Source organism: Phalangium opilio, unplaced genomic scaffold, assembly GCF_054372755.1.
Source record: "Phalangium opilio isolate 3A_F unplaced genomic scaffold, DU_Popi_V2 ptg000344l_1, whole genome shotgun sequence".
In the NCBI taxonomy this organism is placed as follows: domain Eukaryota; kingdom Metazoa; phylum Arthropoda; class Arachnida; order Opiliones; family Phalangiidae; genus Phalangium; species Phalangium opilio.
The window spans coordinates 1674932-1691310 of record NW_028324227.1 but is presented as its reverse complement, the minus strand read 5'-3'; the positions used below and the strand labels follow the sequence as shown (position 1 = coordinate 1691310).

General features: G+C 34.1%; 2 protein-coding genes and 1 long non-coding RNA gene across 3 annotated transcripts in view; 2 read left to right on the top strand and 1 right to left on the bottom strand.

The window, feature by feature from the left end:
- LOC149609998 (uncharacterized) overlaps positions 1-16379 on the bottom strand; it is a 60866-nt gene that overhangs the window by 17652 nt on the left and 26835 nt on the right. The gene's annotated exons all lie outside the window — the stretch shown is intronic.
- On the top strand, positions 6617-9577 carry LOC149610000 (uncharacterized). The gene is made up of 3 exons (XR_016376884.1): positions 6617-8160; positions 8230-8270; positions 9324-9577. It is a non-coding gene; the product is annotated as an uncharacterized LOC149610000 (long non-coding RNA).
- On the top strand, positions 9636-11256 carry LOC149609999 (uncharacterized). Its single transcript, XM_089859925.1, has 2 exons — positions 9636-9977; positions 10056-11256. The coding sequence occupies exons 1-2, from the start codon at positions 9658-9660 to the stop codon at positions 10780-10782; spliced, it is 1047 nt and encodes a 348-aa protein (XP_089716051.1). The 5' UTR covers positions 9636-9657; the 3' UTR covers positions 10783-11256.

Sequence of the window (16379 nt, the reverse complement as noted above, 5' to 3'; positions counted from 1 at the left end):
TATACTTGGAATATTTAACCGGCCATTTTCTGAGCCTTGAATTAAAAGGGAGGAGGTGTAGAAATCGTTACCTTTGACCTATGCGCGCTGGATTACCCGAATGTAAACGAGTTCTCTTCGTGTCGATTAAACGAGTAGACCTAGAGTCGACTGTTGTCCAGGGATAAATTAAATCTATCCCTGGTTGTCCTAGATATGTGAATAACCAATGAAAAGGGAAGAAGGAGGAGTGGGCGGTTTATTAAACCTCTTAATGCTTCCCCATACCTCCAATCAGATAAGGGGAGTATGACCTTTTTAAGATTCCAAGTGGAAGAAATCTATGTATTCCTATTATATCAGACATAATCAAGCTTAATTTTATTAACTAATATTAAATTTTGAAATCGGTGGCTTCTTAACTTAAGTTTTTGGCGAAATACCCAAAAATTTTGGAATTCCTCCCAATAATAAACCCAAAAACGCAATGCCAAATCAGGTTTTGATGATTAACTTTGCCAAACGACTTAATTAAATTAAATTAATTTAAGAAAAGCCGTACATCCTCCTAACTTTCATAATTTCATCCATCCACCCACTCTCTAGAATTAACCTCATATCACCTGCAAAGGAATAAAAATATTTTATTAAACAGTTTTCCTGTCTAAATTCTATACCTATAAGTAAGACGAAAGGTTCATTTTTCCCACGGATTAAACATTCAACCCTTTTTCTTTTTAAAGCGTATATCCTACCCAAAGACCCTTTATTAAAAATATCGACAAATTTCCTTTAAGAGGCTATTGAACATGACAATGAATCCCCTTCTTCTTAAAATTTCACTGAACGCCGAAAGGGTTAAAAGAATGCATATTTTTTTCCTCGAAGATATAATGAAAATCAAAAATATAGAAGATAAAGGTACTGAAACAAGTTTGGGTTTAATTTTTGAACAGGTCTAACGCGATTTATGAATCAATTATTATGAGATAATTTAATATAAGGTAGATAATTTATGGAATTTAACTGTTTTAAATTGTGTATTATCCTTAAACCAGGAATACATAGAGCCATATGTTCCACGGGTGTGACACACTACCTATACTTCGTATTGCTAGAGATTTCTGAGAGCTATAGTTCGAGAACGATAAGCGAGAATTGACTACACTCTGTTTTGCAGTCTATCTTCCTATTTAGTCTGTATTAAGCCTTTGACAGCGCCTCACCAGGCGTCGCTTTACCTCGAATCTATGAAGTTTCACCTACGTCACTACGAACCAATGCTGTAGATCTTTAATCCGAGGGATTAACAACTTGATCTGGGTTCAAGAAAATGAGCAAATCTGCAAAATGGTTGCGTTATTTTAGTAGTAATACTTTTCACCAATTCTATTTTGGTACCAGAACTTGGTTTATAAATATTTTGAATTTATTATAGTACATTCCTGATCATAGCTATGATTCTTCACTTTACAATGGTGCTCAATACTTGCAATTATAGAAGTCGAAAAATAGGTAGATTAGTCTGATAATACTGTCGAAAAAACATTAGCCTTAAGATTAAAATGGGTCGTAGAATGTTTCAGCTTAGACATGGCTCAAGTATTAAAAAAAAATTAAAAAAGTTTTGGTTCGACATTTAAATCAATCGAAAGTCACCCTCTATTTCACGAAAATCATTAATATATTCATGGAGATTAAATTAAACTAAATTTGCATAATCCCGCCTTTCTATTCCATTTCGTTGTTTGACAATAAAAAATTGGGAATTATCGAAAAAGGGATAAAAAATAGATATAAATATTCGCGGTCCTTCACACTCTATTTGAATGTCGATTTAAATTTTCTATTTTAAGTATGCCACATTCACATTCGGTGGTTACGTTCGGCTTTTATAGCCAGAAGCTACTGGTAGTTTTAAATCTGTTTATCGTCCCCATTATATAATAATCGTGGAGATTCTGGAAGGTATCAGACACATTTTATACGCTTTAATTTCTTCTAAGCTACTCCCGAGAGGATCGACGATTGAAGGGGGATAATCGGTTTCTCTCCATCCCGGACATTTAAACGCGAGAGAGGAAATTTCGGAAAGTGAGACGGTGGGTGGGATCAAAATATTTTGCCCATTAAAGGGACGTTAGAACGACAGATAAATATCGATTTTTATTCTAATCGTTTGCATTTGAAAGATAGATTAACGTTTGAATGTATGGATTCACAACAATACCATTTTTGTTAATTTAAAGTTGGAAATGTATGCTTATTATCATATTTTTTCCATTCCATTTCCTTTCATTAATTGTTTTAATTTTAATTTAATCAAACTTTGGTTTAGATTGATATTATTATCAACTTTGAATTACTACTACTCCTTAATTGCCACAATTGAGAGGACTTCTTTAAGGTTTTTCTAAGAAATATTAAAACATTCTTTTTACTAGTTCTAAATATTTGAAGCATTAAGTAACAAATTTAAAATATCGTACTAATTACAGTCTTTAAGCGTTTTGAAAAAAAAAGTCAAGAAGACTTTAAGAACTTAATACAATTTCTATAGCGTCACAAATTTGGAAAGTCTACCTTCTTATTAAGAATTCGAAATAATTAAATTTGCTATGCTATTAATCCGCTATGCTACCAATTTGCTTTGTTATTAATCAAATTAATAAAATTGAAAATAACCATATTATCAAATATACAAAAAATCATTACCTCAAAACCGTTTCTAAAAAATGCTATTAATAAAAATTTAGTTACAAATTATTAAATGAATGCCCTTATCAAAAGGATAATCCAAAAGTCCATCCACTTTTGTTTCAAATTTAAGAGTTGTTCTTATCCATAAAGGAAAAAAGAAACCCTTTTCAAAGCACTCTCCCTTTAATGGTAACTTTTAATACCATCTCAAAAAAATACCCAAATATTAAAAGTCAATCAGAAAAATAAATATGGTTTTTTACTCGGAAAATTGTACCCTATTAGGGTAAAGTGACGGGAACAAATGATCTCTACGAATTGGATTATGAACTATAATATATCAACGTAAGTAATGTTTTCAAGAAAGAGAGATGGCATTATTCTATTGAGGACATGTGTGTATGTGTGTATGTGTGTGTTTGGACCTCGAATCGAGTTCAAGAAAACGGCAGCGCACTTTACCCCTCAAACTTTCCTCGTTCAGATTAATAGACAATTTAAACATTAAAAAGTCAAGATCTTTCAAGTTTCAAGGATGACTTCGCGGGAGGCGGGAGGGTTCAAGAACTGATGAGTCCGAATAGCCCGGATTTCGAACTCCAATTTTTGTTGAGGTGGAATTATATATGGAAGTACACCTGCTCTTCAAACTTTAAGTTACTTATAGTTGAAAGCATAAGTTTATAAGATATGTTCCATAAGTATGACACTACATATACTTCTTGATTCTAGAGACTTACAGCTCGAACTAGTTCAAGAACGACAAGCGAGGTAGAGAATTAATTACTGATTACTAATAAAGTTTAAAGATGTTACATTGCAATTTATAGTCAAACGATGGTGTATTTAGACTGGGCAAACAAGATAATAAATACTATAGTTAAATATTTACGAAGTCAGCACGGTTTAATAACTTAAATGGCCACAATTATCTTCAAAAAACATAACTTCAATTCAATCCTCCTTCAATTACAAAGTATACTTTCCACAATTTTGGGGGAATACCAGAATCGCCAAAGGCCAAAAAAAATAAATTTCTTAAATGCTTTCTAGCATAAATCCAATTTTCGAGCAAGACGTTTAAATATAAGGAGGGGTCTCATTTTTCTTTGATAAATAAAAGGAATGTGGCCTAATTTGGTCTAAAATGCCATTAATTTGGCTCATGATATCGTCCCTTGAAATTGAGGTCTGATATGACCAGAAAAACACCCGTGAAACTAAAAAAACATTTAGATTAAAATAGTTGTAGCATCAATAATAAATACATTCCTATCAAAAAATATTGTTAGATTATATACTTTTGACAGAATTATTGATTTACAATCGCATTTCATGTTCCAATTCAATCAATTAAGAGAAACAATTTAAAGTTGTTCTATATACAGGGTGTTTCTGATAAGTCTGGTGTTAATTAAGGGAGATGTTCTTTAAACGATTTTGAGTCGAAAACTTCTGACATTTTGCCATCCGAGCCTCTCGTAGGTTTTTATAACAAATACCCATACTTAAGGAAAGTATTATAAGGTTATGTTCAAAATTATTTAATTGCTTATACTAGTCTGTCGAAAAAACCCAACGCTAAACACACTTCTTTTCAAGATGAACTTGAACAAGGCCACGATTGTTAATAAATCCTTAGGCGTGGGATTGGTCATAAAAATTGTTTCCTAGGGCTACTCTTAATATTTAATCCAAATTAATGACCAAGTAATTTCTTAGGAAAAAAATAGAAAGGATTGTATACTTTAAATGAGATCATACTTTTCCTAAAAAAAGGGTTTAATTGATAAGTACATTTATAATTTCTCTTTTCCCATGGGCAAATTTGGGCAGTTTTGTCAAAACAAATATATATGTGTGTCATTATGGAGTTAATAAACTTTTATCTTAATGAAAAAAGAGATGTTTTGGGAAGGTATAACTTCGGCCATATTCGTTGTTTTGAAATTAGACTCAAATTCACTTTAACTTAAGGGTGGTAAAATAACCGAACAATATCAATGTTTTTCTTACAAACAATATCAATGTTTTTCTTACAAACAATATCAATGTTTTTCTTACAAACAATATCAATGTTTTTCTTACAAACAATATCAATGTTTTTCTTACAAACAATATCAATGTTTTTCTTACAACCAATATCAATGTTTTTCTTACAACCAATATCAATGTTTTTCTTACAACCAATATCAATGTTTTTTTTACAACCAATATTCCTCTGCCCATTAGTAGCCAATTATCTAATAAACAGCGTCTTACCTACTGTTGGTATGGAAATCAGACTAATTTTTAAACTTTAAATTTTTGAGCCCAACAGTTTACCAATCATGCTACAATGTATGTTCCCAGGTCAAACAATAGACCGTTTCGGAAATTACATACAGAGAAACCAACACACAGGGGCAAGGCAGTGCGAGTTGTCCACCCTCCCGCGTGCAGTAGGCCTAACTCGGACTCCGTCTGGCGTTGCTTCTTGGCGCGAGGGAGAATACCCCAATGGCTGCCTGGTACCTGTGCCTTGGTTTCTCAGACAAATGACGCAAAACATTATTATTTCAGTTTGAAATGAATACAAAAACATTAAGCCTAAACCCGTCTCATAGCATTTGCTACTATTTTAAATAATTCTATTAATTTAAACAAAAACCCCTTAAAACAAAGTCAACGGATGAAGTAAGAAAATTTTCCACGAAAAACCACTTAACCAAAAGAGAACGGATGAAGGTAATTCTATCATTGTTCGTAATTGGTTTTTGCTTCTTAATGTACAACCTGAATCTCGCAATTTTAGGTCTGCGTTAACATTAAGTACTACCAATTTGAAAATTGAGACAGATAATAATCTCTATAAAAGTTATACTTCATAAGTAGAAATGGAGGTTATAAAATATAACCGCTAGGGGTTGCGAGGATGATTTACAGTTAGTTTTATTTGATAAAAATTCCACTAGAGGGGCTAATAAATTGGTGATGCAGACATACGTACTCTACGCATTAACGCAAATAGAAGAAAAAGAGGGCATGTTTATAAAATTGATGGGGAAGATGCCTCCAGTGATGCGTTACTTTTAAAAACTCCTTAACACCTAAACTTTAGTACATTTATCCGAGAATCTTGAACTGTACGATCTTAGAATAGTTCTGAGTAAATGTTTTAGCCGTTTGATCACAGTGTTCACGTGGTGATGGGCAAAAACCGATATGATATCGGTATTGGTGACCGATATGGAACTTTATTTGTCGACTAGTTTGTGGTTAATTCACCGATATATTGGTTGATAATATTTCAAAATATGTTAATAATTGGTAATAAATATGTTAATAACAGACCATTTCAATGTTACTTATTGAAAACTGTAGATTTACAAAATATTTCTACATTCATGGGTGAATTAAAGCAATTTACAATTACGCTCATTAAAATTGTATCTTTCTTGTGGGGAAAATATATAGTTCAGCACGAATGTGTAAATGGCTAAATTTTCCTTTTTTAAAATGCAGTTTCCATTCCGATCTAGCTTCAAGTTAACAGTGGCAATATTTAAACGTAAAGTGAAAGAAATTACGGAATTCTATTTTTAAGGAGCAATGAACTTTGATTCGCAGCTACCCGTGTACAATTATATTAACTTCGAATCACGAATTACCGATTCATCAACACGCTTGACAAGAGTTTGTGTAATATGTGTTAGAACCAGCTAAAAAGCTAATATCTAGACAATTTAATTTCTCAATATTTTTCAACCTCTTAATTCTCACATATATATAAAGGTCAGATTAAAATCGGCTCTGTTCTTTTGGGTTCCATGAAAGACCAATGGTTTATTACAGACAAAATGATTTGATAAATTATTATAGCTAAGAGTGTAGTATTTTAGGCTGAAAATCAAAAATTTGTATTAACATTGTTTCTATAGTCAATTTGGTCGTTTCCAAGCCTCTCAAAGACTAGAGCGAATTCAGTTCCGAACAAGAACATAATCAAACATTACGTTCATCGGCTTGCAACGCTGAAACTTATTAAATCAAAGATACACCTATTTTAATACAAATTTAAATTTCCGAGCACGTCCAAATTAAAATTACAAAGAGAAGTTCATTCACGAAATTCGGAAAAAATCGCAATGCACGCACGAAAACTCGTGAAAGTTTAGCGAGAATCCAAATGTAACAGAATAACTCTTTACCAAAAGGTTATCGGGAGCTATTTGAATTAAGAAACTCAGCTAGCTACAGACAGATAGATACATATATATGGTTCGGGTACCCTACATAACTGGTGCTCCTTTGCAGCGGGTTCAAGACGTTAACTAATTAAATGCTCGAAATGGTTGGGGGAAGATCACGCCGCTTGGATGAATTCCTCAATTAGACTTACTAATATGAGAAATCCCGTGGAGATATTTTAAGAAGGAATCGATAACGTAATACAGATTCACGGCGAGTTCCTTTAGGGTTCAAGAACCCTTCAACGAGAACGGTACTGGGTTAGTGGCAAGTTCTCTCTAGGTCATACATTATAAATGGAATATACAGTTAGAGCAATACATATTTTAATGTATTAATAATTTTTTTTATATGTTTCGCGAGAGAAATTCAACGGATGAATTTTAAATCTTTTTAAAATATTGATTTTTGAAGAGTGAAATTGAACTAAATTGTAATACGCAACGACACGAATGAAGATGAAAGTTTTATCGCACAATTATCATACTAGATGGATTAAGCTATAACGCATGTACAAGTATGAGTCTGCTGTTTTATCTGTATCTCATGTACAAGTATGTGTCTGCTGTAAATGCTTATCGTCATTATCAACCTACTAAATTCATTAAATATTTTTACCCAATCATATACATTGTGTTTCCGAAAGGTCTGTCAGAAATTAAGGAGGATGGGTATATAAAACTGCTCAGAGAGCTTAGTGTAAACTTTTTCCCATAGATCTTTCATAAATACATAGTCATTGTACAACTTTGAAGTTGTGGACATGTGGTCGAAGTGGAATTCCTTATCCTACAAACGATTCTTTGGATTTCTATATAATAGTTCAAACCGAGGGGGAAGACACTTGAGAACTCAGGTGTACAATGACTTGAACTCAATGTACTGTCAAAGCTGAACTCTGAGTTCCGAAGGATTTGAACTCTATGCACTGTCAAAGCTGAACTCATCTCAGGTGTCTGCCCCCTCGGTTCAAACGGACTAAGATATGAAACTTCATTACCGATTTCATATTTCCAAAAATACCAAAAGACTATTAAAATACTTATGGATTCGAGTTCTTCTCGATGGTAAACGACCTGGATTAGATGGAGTATCTAAGCTTAATTGAAAATTCATGGGCAGGGTCATAGCCGAAAAAGAATCAACGGGTGGGATATATCGAAGCTAATTCTGTTTTTCTAGGCTTCGTTAAAATAATGTGCAAAATACTCGGAAGTTAGAATAGCGAATGAATTTGCCTTCGACAACCAGGTCAGTATATATAAGCGAGGGTGTCCTCGACAACTCAGTCTTTAATCAATATTTGTGGTTCGCGAAAAGATCCAAACATGGGATTGCAATACAGGATAAAGATCTTTCAGGTACTTGTACAGCTTATTGGATTATTTTGTTAAGTGCGCGTTATTGTACACGACACTAAGGATTTGTGGATACTTGGCCGCGGAGTGGTTTTCACGAAGTACAATTGAAAACCATGATGAAATCACTCCCCGGTCCGATACTATAGATCTACTTTCTGTTGCTTCCCTAATAATATAGTGGCGAAAAATTTTAATTTCCGTGAAAATAGCATTTATTTTCGACAATAGTTTAGAATAACGTTCATGACTAATCCGAGTTTTGATATTGCAAGAGCAAGGAAAATATTGCCGTGGCAAGTAAATTATTGAATAAATATTTCACGCTTTTGATCACCACACGTCATTTGTGGTGAAAACGCTCCGATTGGTCATGAATAGTAATTCAAAGTTACTTTGAAAGATGATTTGAAAATTTGGTTTTATCCTAAATATTTATCTATGTTTGAACATTCCCTTGACGAAGTTTTGCAAAGTAGGGTAGTGAATAACAATAATATCTCTTTATGATCAAAACCAGGTTTTCTTATACAAAACGTTCAATGTAAGGGCACCCTTTAACTACCAATATAAGACGTTTAAATACATTTGATCGTTACTAAGCATTTTCTAGCCGCGATTTAAATTCGAAAAATGTTACATCAAAGAAAGTCCTTGAATATTTGTAAAACAGAGATCTTTCTTTCTTTCGGTAAAAGTCTTTTCATAAACTAGTTTTTTACTCTAAACCTTAAAAAAACGGGGGAAAAACCTGGATAAGATAAGTAAAATCAATTCAATGTCAAGGTGGTCCTAGGGGGCAAACAGAAAATATCTAAACCGTTTGACTTCTTTGCTTCCTATATTAGAAAACGACTGAGATACGTGCATTTTAAAATATATTTTTTTCCTAAACTATAAATTTACATTCGGATAAAAACGAAGTGTTTATTATGAGGAATTTTATGGATTTGACCTGATCTGATATTTAGGGCTCCCCAATCTTCATTCAGTAAAATACTCTCGTTAATACGAAAATAGGACATTAGGAGGTTAAATATTAGTTATATCACGTAGAGAATATTTTGGACTCTGGTGTTATTAACCGGAGCAATCAGATGTCAAAGTTCAGAAGCTACCACCACAACGGCTTCCCCAACGACTACTTCCTCAACGCCAGAAACGACACCATCTCCAGACAGAGTATGGAAAAGTGTCGATAGATCGTCTTACCATGGGTCAGCGTCCCAACCAAGACCAACCTACCAAAAAGCACCCTCATCTTACTCTACTTCAGATAGGTATTCGAAACAGGAATCTTCCTTAAGACCCAGGTAACACTCAACAACAAAAGGTGTAATCCTGAAATCTAAACGTTTAATACAGTTACAGCACAAGCGTTAGGGCGTCAATGGTTCCCTTATCTTCAAGCGGTTCATCATCGAGCTATGGTTCAAGTTCTGGGTCACAAGCCCAAGTTGGTTCTACAACGCTAATAGCCATTCCCGTTAACGCGCAGATGTCAGGGTCCACTCCGACCATCACGCTTTTACCACAAGGTTCTCAGACCTCCAGCAGAGTGGTCAGTTCCGGTTCCAGGCCTCAATACACTCAGAACATCCAACAAAGCTCGCCTTATTATCAAACCTCAACTTTGGACAGTTACTACCAGTCTAGCTACGATCCCCTGCAGGTCTCTTCCAGTGTCTCAAGACCATCTTATTACGGCTTGTAAGTTCTCTTACTGATCTTACCCTGGAACCGTTTAAATGCAACCTCAAATACTTAAAACTCCTTTATTTCTTTCAGACCAACATCCAGTGGTTCATCTTCATCAATCTCCATGGACTCTTACGCAGACTCCAGCCACAGATACCCCTCAACCACTTATTACACCGAGCCAGTGATGGCAGACAGTTCAATGAACTCCCAAATGATGTCCTTCTACAAGGGTTCTAAGAAACCAACGTCTTCCGAATCCTATATGATGCCAAGCTCCAAAAACATGATGTCATCCATGTCATCAATGCCTTCAATGTCACCGGAAGCCATGATGTCTATGATGGGAAGTACCAAGGGTGGAATGAATTCTCATATGATGATGATGCCCGACAGTGGTAAAAGCGTCATGACGCCAGAAATGATGATGATGACCAAGAGCGCCAGCATTCCGGAGTTTATCGTCATGATGCCACCAAAGACAGTCATCACGCCAGATTTATTACTGTCCTTAATGAGCAACCATAAGCCGCAAATGTCCATGACTCCAGAGATGATGATGTCAATGATGGGACAAGCCAACAAAGGCAAGATGAACATGATGATGATGCAGCCACCCAATAAAATGATGATGCAACAAGCCATGATGGCCATGATGATGAAAAAGAAGAAGGAAGAGGAGAAGGAGATGTCTTCCATCTCGGCGTTGCTCAAGAAAATACAGGGATTAGCCAAGAGTTTACTTAGCGGAGGCAAAAAGGTCAAGGTCATCACGGTCAAAGAAGGACCCGCACTGTTACACTTGTTAACATCCTAATTAAGAAAAAGTGAACACTTGAAAAACTAATCAAGAAAAAACGTTTAACTAATCGGAAGAAACGCACAGTTATAAAACAGTGCCTAATTGTTACCTAAAGTGCAGGATTTTAACCAAAAAATACCAAATACACTCTTTGAAACAAATATACTAACATTATTTGACGAAGTGCAGTTAACTAAGTAGAGAACGAGAGACCAATTGAAAGACAATTTAGTTGTTAACTGCACTTGATTTATGTAAATACATGAATATAGAAATTATAAATGGGTAGCTTATTTAATTTAATACAAGTAGTTTAGGGGAAATTAGTAAGATTCTTTAATATTAATGGGATTAGGACAAATTTCGGGGAGTTGTCTAATGGGATCATTGAACTTTAACGTTGTACATTAATGCCAAGTGCATTCGGTACAGCAAAGGGGGTATGGGGATTATTCCCTTATGCTTTTAAATCTCCCAAGAGGAATTTGAGGAAAATATCTTTTTATTTTTATCAAGAAGAATTTGAATTAAATAGTTAGCTAAACGGGAAACGTTGCTACCTCTAGTGAAGAAAAGTGGAAATAAAAATGTAAATAAATTATTTTTCAAATTAATTGATTGGTTTTTCATTTTTTTCGTTATTTAACCAGCAGGTACTTTTAAGTACTATTATTTCTAATTAAATCTCGATTCAAGTATTGATTTTTCCTAATTATCCCTTATTTTTCGTAAGATGGCAACACAGAGCTCGAACCAAGATCTTAGAATACAGACCATGACCTACTTTATTTCAAATGGCGCCAAACTTAATCTGGTTCAAAAACATTTTGTCCTCGTGCAAGGTGGTGAGAAGTGCGAGAGGATCTATGCTTCGCAACTAGATAAAGTTTTCAACAAAACCATTTAAGCATAATTGCCAAATTTGGGTATCCAGTTCAAATAACTCTTATTTGCAATGATTCAATTTAATGTCAAAGTTCAGTGTGAGGGTCAAATCACTCACTTCAACTGAGTTTTATCGGACAAAACCGGACTATTTCACACTCCGATGTGCAAAAGTTATCAGTTTAGGTCCACATATTTAAATATTTGAAAAACCCAAATAAACTACGTTCAAATTTAAAGAAAAAAAAAACCTTCCAAGAAATTAAAACTGTGACGTCTTTCGTGGAAATCAGATTCAATAAATAAATTATAACGCTATTAAATAGTAATTACTTTAACGTAATTAAAGCTAATTTAAAGCAAAGTCAGGCGTGAAATATATCAAGGCTGAAAAATCCACGCCTAAATTTTCGAACCAGTTTTTTTCTGTTGTAAATTCTTACTCCGAAATTTCCCCGAGAACAATTTGGTACAATACGTCATTTAATATTAAAATCCTTGATTTATTCAAAGTCAAATTTTACAGATAATTTTGGCGATAGGACAATATACACCCATTAATGCTCATAGGTACGTCAAAATAAACCTACGTCAGAATCAGAAATGAACGTCATTAACCCTTTTGTTAGACAGAATGGATATTAAACTATAAAATTAAAACCAAACTTTATGGTTTGGAAACATTTATAAAACATCGTATTTTCGAAGGACAAAGAAATTGACCAGGTGTTCTAGTAAAATTATGTTTTATGTATTTAATTGAATTTAATCTTGTACAAATTACGGACGAGCTTCAGGACTATTGATGACACCATAAGTTCATAAGATACGTTCCATAAGTTTGTCACTGGTTACAAACTATAGCTTGTCCTGAAGTGACGTAGGTGAAGCATCATAGGTTCTCGTAAAGAGACGCCTGGTGATGCGCTGTCAAATTCTTAGTACAGAATTAATAGGAAGACGGACTACAAAACCGTGTGTGGTCTATTCTGGTGTCGTTCTCGAACTAGCTAGAGCTGTAAGTCTCTAGCATTACTTAATATTTGGGCCCGATTACTTTACTTCAGTCTATTATGGACTTCTGCTAATCAATATATAAGAAATACGTGAGGTTTTTTTTCGTCTTAATAAAGTTCTTCCGTTATCAGAAAAAGTAACTTTCGGTGGCGTGAACTTTTTCAGAAAGAGAGATAGTGTAATAGAACTTGGATGTCATTCAGAAATTTTTATTCCCGGCTACAGTTATTTCTTGAAAGACGGACGTGGAATTAGAAAATAGACTACAGAGCTAGCTTGTCATTCTGCCACGACAGTCCAATGAACCAAAAAAATGTATTCTTTTTTATTTTTCTACAGTGCGAGAAAAAAAGAAAAGAAACGTTGTCGGAAGTTCGGAACTAACCCAAAATGACGTAAAAAACTGTCGATAAGAATAACCACCTAATAAGTTATTTTTATTACACTGGTATACTGCTATTAAAAACTAAATATATATAACTTTTCTTCTAGCTTAATCTAGTAACAAAATTTAGGATATATCAAGAATTTCTTTCATTAAAACAACATTCCTAAATTCTCGCGAGATAGGATTTTTATTAGAATCATAAGTTTATAAGGTATGTCCCATAAGTATGACACTTCCTATACCTCGTAAAGATAGGCGTGGCTTCACGAGAATGTATGACGTTTCGCCTACGTCACTTCATGACAAGCTCTCAGTAACCAGTGACGAACTTATGGTTCAACATATCTTATGAACTTATGTTAGAATATATACCAGCGAGAAAAAACGCTTTGTATTTAATTAGTACACGTAAAAATTAATAAAAAGCGCTAATTTAATAAACATAAGAGTTTATTTCATTTCCAAATTAATCTTGCACCGATTTTATTAATTTGTTCATTACATTAAGTTCGCATTCATACTAGACTAAGGACTTGAAAGAAAGAGTTAGTTCAATTATAAAGTTCACATCGGGTTTTGTGGAGTCACTCAGCTCTTGGATATTGAAAACCCAATTGAAGAGCCTGACCTCTGACCTTTCGTAAACGGATCGAAACCCTTTCAAAGAGTAACTCTTTAGTATGAACGCAAACTTATGTCATGAAACAATTCATGAATTCTTTCATATACAATGGAATTTTGCATTAAACGATTTTCTGTTTGATTTGAAAAACACGCGAAGAAAATATTTCATATCTCTCATTAAAGGGGTCACACTCGCGCAGTTAATACCTCTTAAGACACAACTTTCCACAATATTTATATTAAAAAGCCGACCCCAAAAACCTAGTAATTAAAATTATTAATTAAAACTCCCACTTATTTGTGTTAATTGACTAATTTAAAAAAATTATCAGTAGAAAAAAATAGAATAAAATATAGAAATCGAGAAAGTGGTATGGAAAATTTGAGTACCTGACCTATAGGCGGGGTAAAATATTCTGTATGAAAAACGTCTCGCAGACTAGGAGACGTTGCTCTTATTTTGAAGTCAACAAATTAACATTAAAAAGGTACTGTAATTAAGCGGAAAGAAGGTCAATATAACTTAACCGAACATTACCCTTTCCATGAATGTATCTATGAATTTATTTATGCATGCTAGGTAAGCTTCTCGGCGTTGCTCAGGAGTTTCAGTGGCCAGCTTTTTCAAGTTAAGATTGAAGTATTTTACGGATGGCCCCTTAAAATGAATTAAGAAAACTGAAATACAATGCTAATTTATTTAAGGAGTCATCCCTAGAACACTCCAAACATAAATTGAAAACGGTGGCCTGAACGATAAAATCTCATAAAAATTACATTTTTTGCTCAAAATCGCCAATAGAACAGGCCCCTTAATTTCTGACAGACCTTTCATAAACACCATGCATATAAAATAAGCTATATTAGGCTAAACACAATCTTGAGTTAAATTGTTCTATATTCTTGGTAATATTGAAGCATTTCCAGTCCTTGCCTCTTCAGCCGTGAAATAAATCATGGTTAACATTTTCGGTAACAAATTTTGGGCAAACATCAATGCTTATAGCTAGAGCCATAACATAATATCATTTCGGACGAATGACTTCGAAACGGAGAGTGTTGTGTGTGTATTCGGCTGCCTACCTTTTGGGGTCTCTGATATATTTTCTATGTCGGTCAGAGAACTCACCCCCCCTACCCCGTTTTTCGCAATCTCTCTTACCTCCCCCCTTTATTATTGGGCATTACGCTTGGACGGACAAGGCTGGCCGAGCACCAAATCGCCCAAATTAAGGATTAGCACGCGACTAGAAAATATTACGTTTAGGAACTGATGCGATGATGGTGGTATCGTGGATCGTATAGAGTAATGACACTCCGTGTTAACTACCCATAGAGCTAATACGGTCAAAGGCGGGTAGGTGCCGTTACTCTATTTCTATTGTGGCCCAAAAACTTTCTATTCGAATTAGGAGTGTATTATATACACGGAAACCTTATTTTTATTTAAACGATATAATAGAGGAAGATTACACTATTAAAGGTTGTTTCTGATAAGTTTGCCACTGTTAAGTTAAGATTGGAGTATTTGAACCCATCATAGACATCGATTCCCATAAATAGTATAGCCAGGTTGCCACGAAAACTCCCCAGCTCTCTCAATAAATCAATAACCAATTGAATTTGTTCCACTTTCTCATTAGCAAGCCTATATCAAAATCATAGTTCTAAATAAAACAACTGAATCTTTGTTTTTTTCCAAAATGTGTTTTTAAAAAGGTGCGTTTTTGAGGCCATGTCATTATGTATCGATCATAAACACATCCAACCCTAAAAATACCAAAAATGTATTTTCGGGCATCAACACCATTTCGGTGTAATGACTGTCTATGTCAAATATATAACCCCGTTCGTGAGGTTAAAGTTCTAAAAGGCAATTATAAAAATTGTTCTAAATAAAAGTATAACCGCAACAATCGGGACCTACTGACCTTTTAAAAAACTAACTGACAAAGACGAGCCTAAAAGCGTGAGTTAAAATAAAATTTATCATCTTCTTCTTTACTTCTTTTCCCCGAGCCCGTTATGAAATTCCAGGGAATGTTCGTGAAGAATGGGATAATTAAGTTAAAATGATACAGAAGTGTTTGCGTAATGAAACGATGAACATTAAAAACGTTAAACTGTGTTCATCATCTAAACGCGAATAATAATTCGTAGACTAAGAGGAAGGATTTCTCGATTTTACTATCAGTTTAGCTTTAAACGAACAAAGGGACTTTGTTTCGTAATATCTTGAAACCTAAATAGATGCTTGCAAGAAACTCGTCTAGAAAAAATTAGATAAGCTCGGTGACACTAAGGTTATTTCTTAAGCAGGAAGATCAAACTTCCCTTAAGTTAAATTATGACGTATTTCCTGTTCTATTTGAAAAGGTTAATGAAGACCTACACTTATCTAATCAGTGGTTAGCGACAATTTGAACTTATTTAATGACTTCACTTATTCACCTCCTCATTTAGTTTAAATTACAAAACCTTTATGGGTAACGTCAAATAATTTAAGACTTCCATAATGTTGTTCACAATTCACGAATCCATTCCAATTATCATAAAGGGTATTTTGGTTATCTTCAGAAATGAAGAAAAGGTGGGCTATAGGTTAATCATCATTTGATTTGATCTCAGTATGCTTTTATAATGGAATATTTAAATGTACCAAACAACCAACAAGTATTAAGCAAACATCAAAATTACT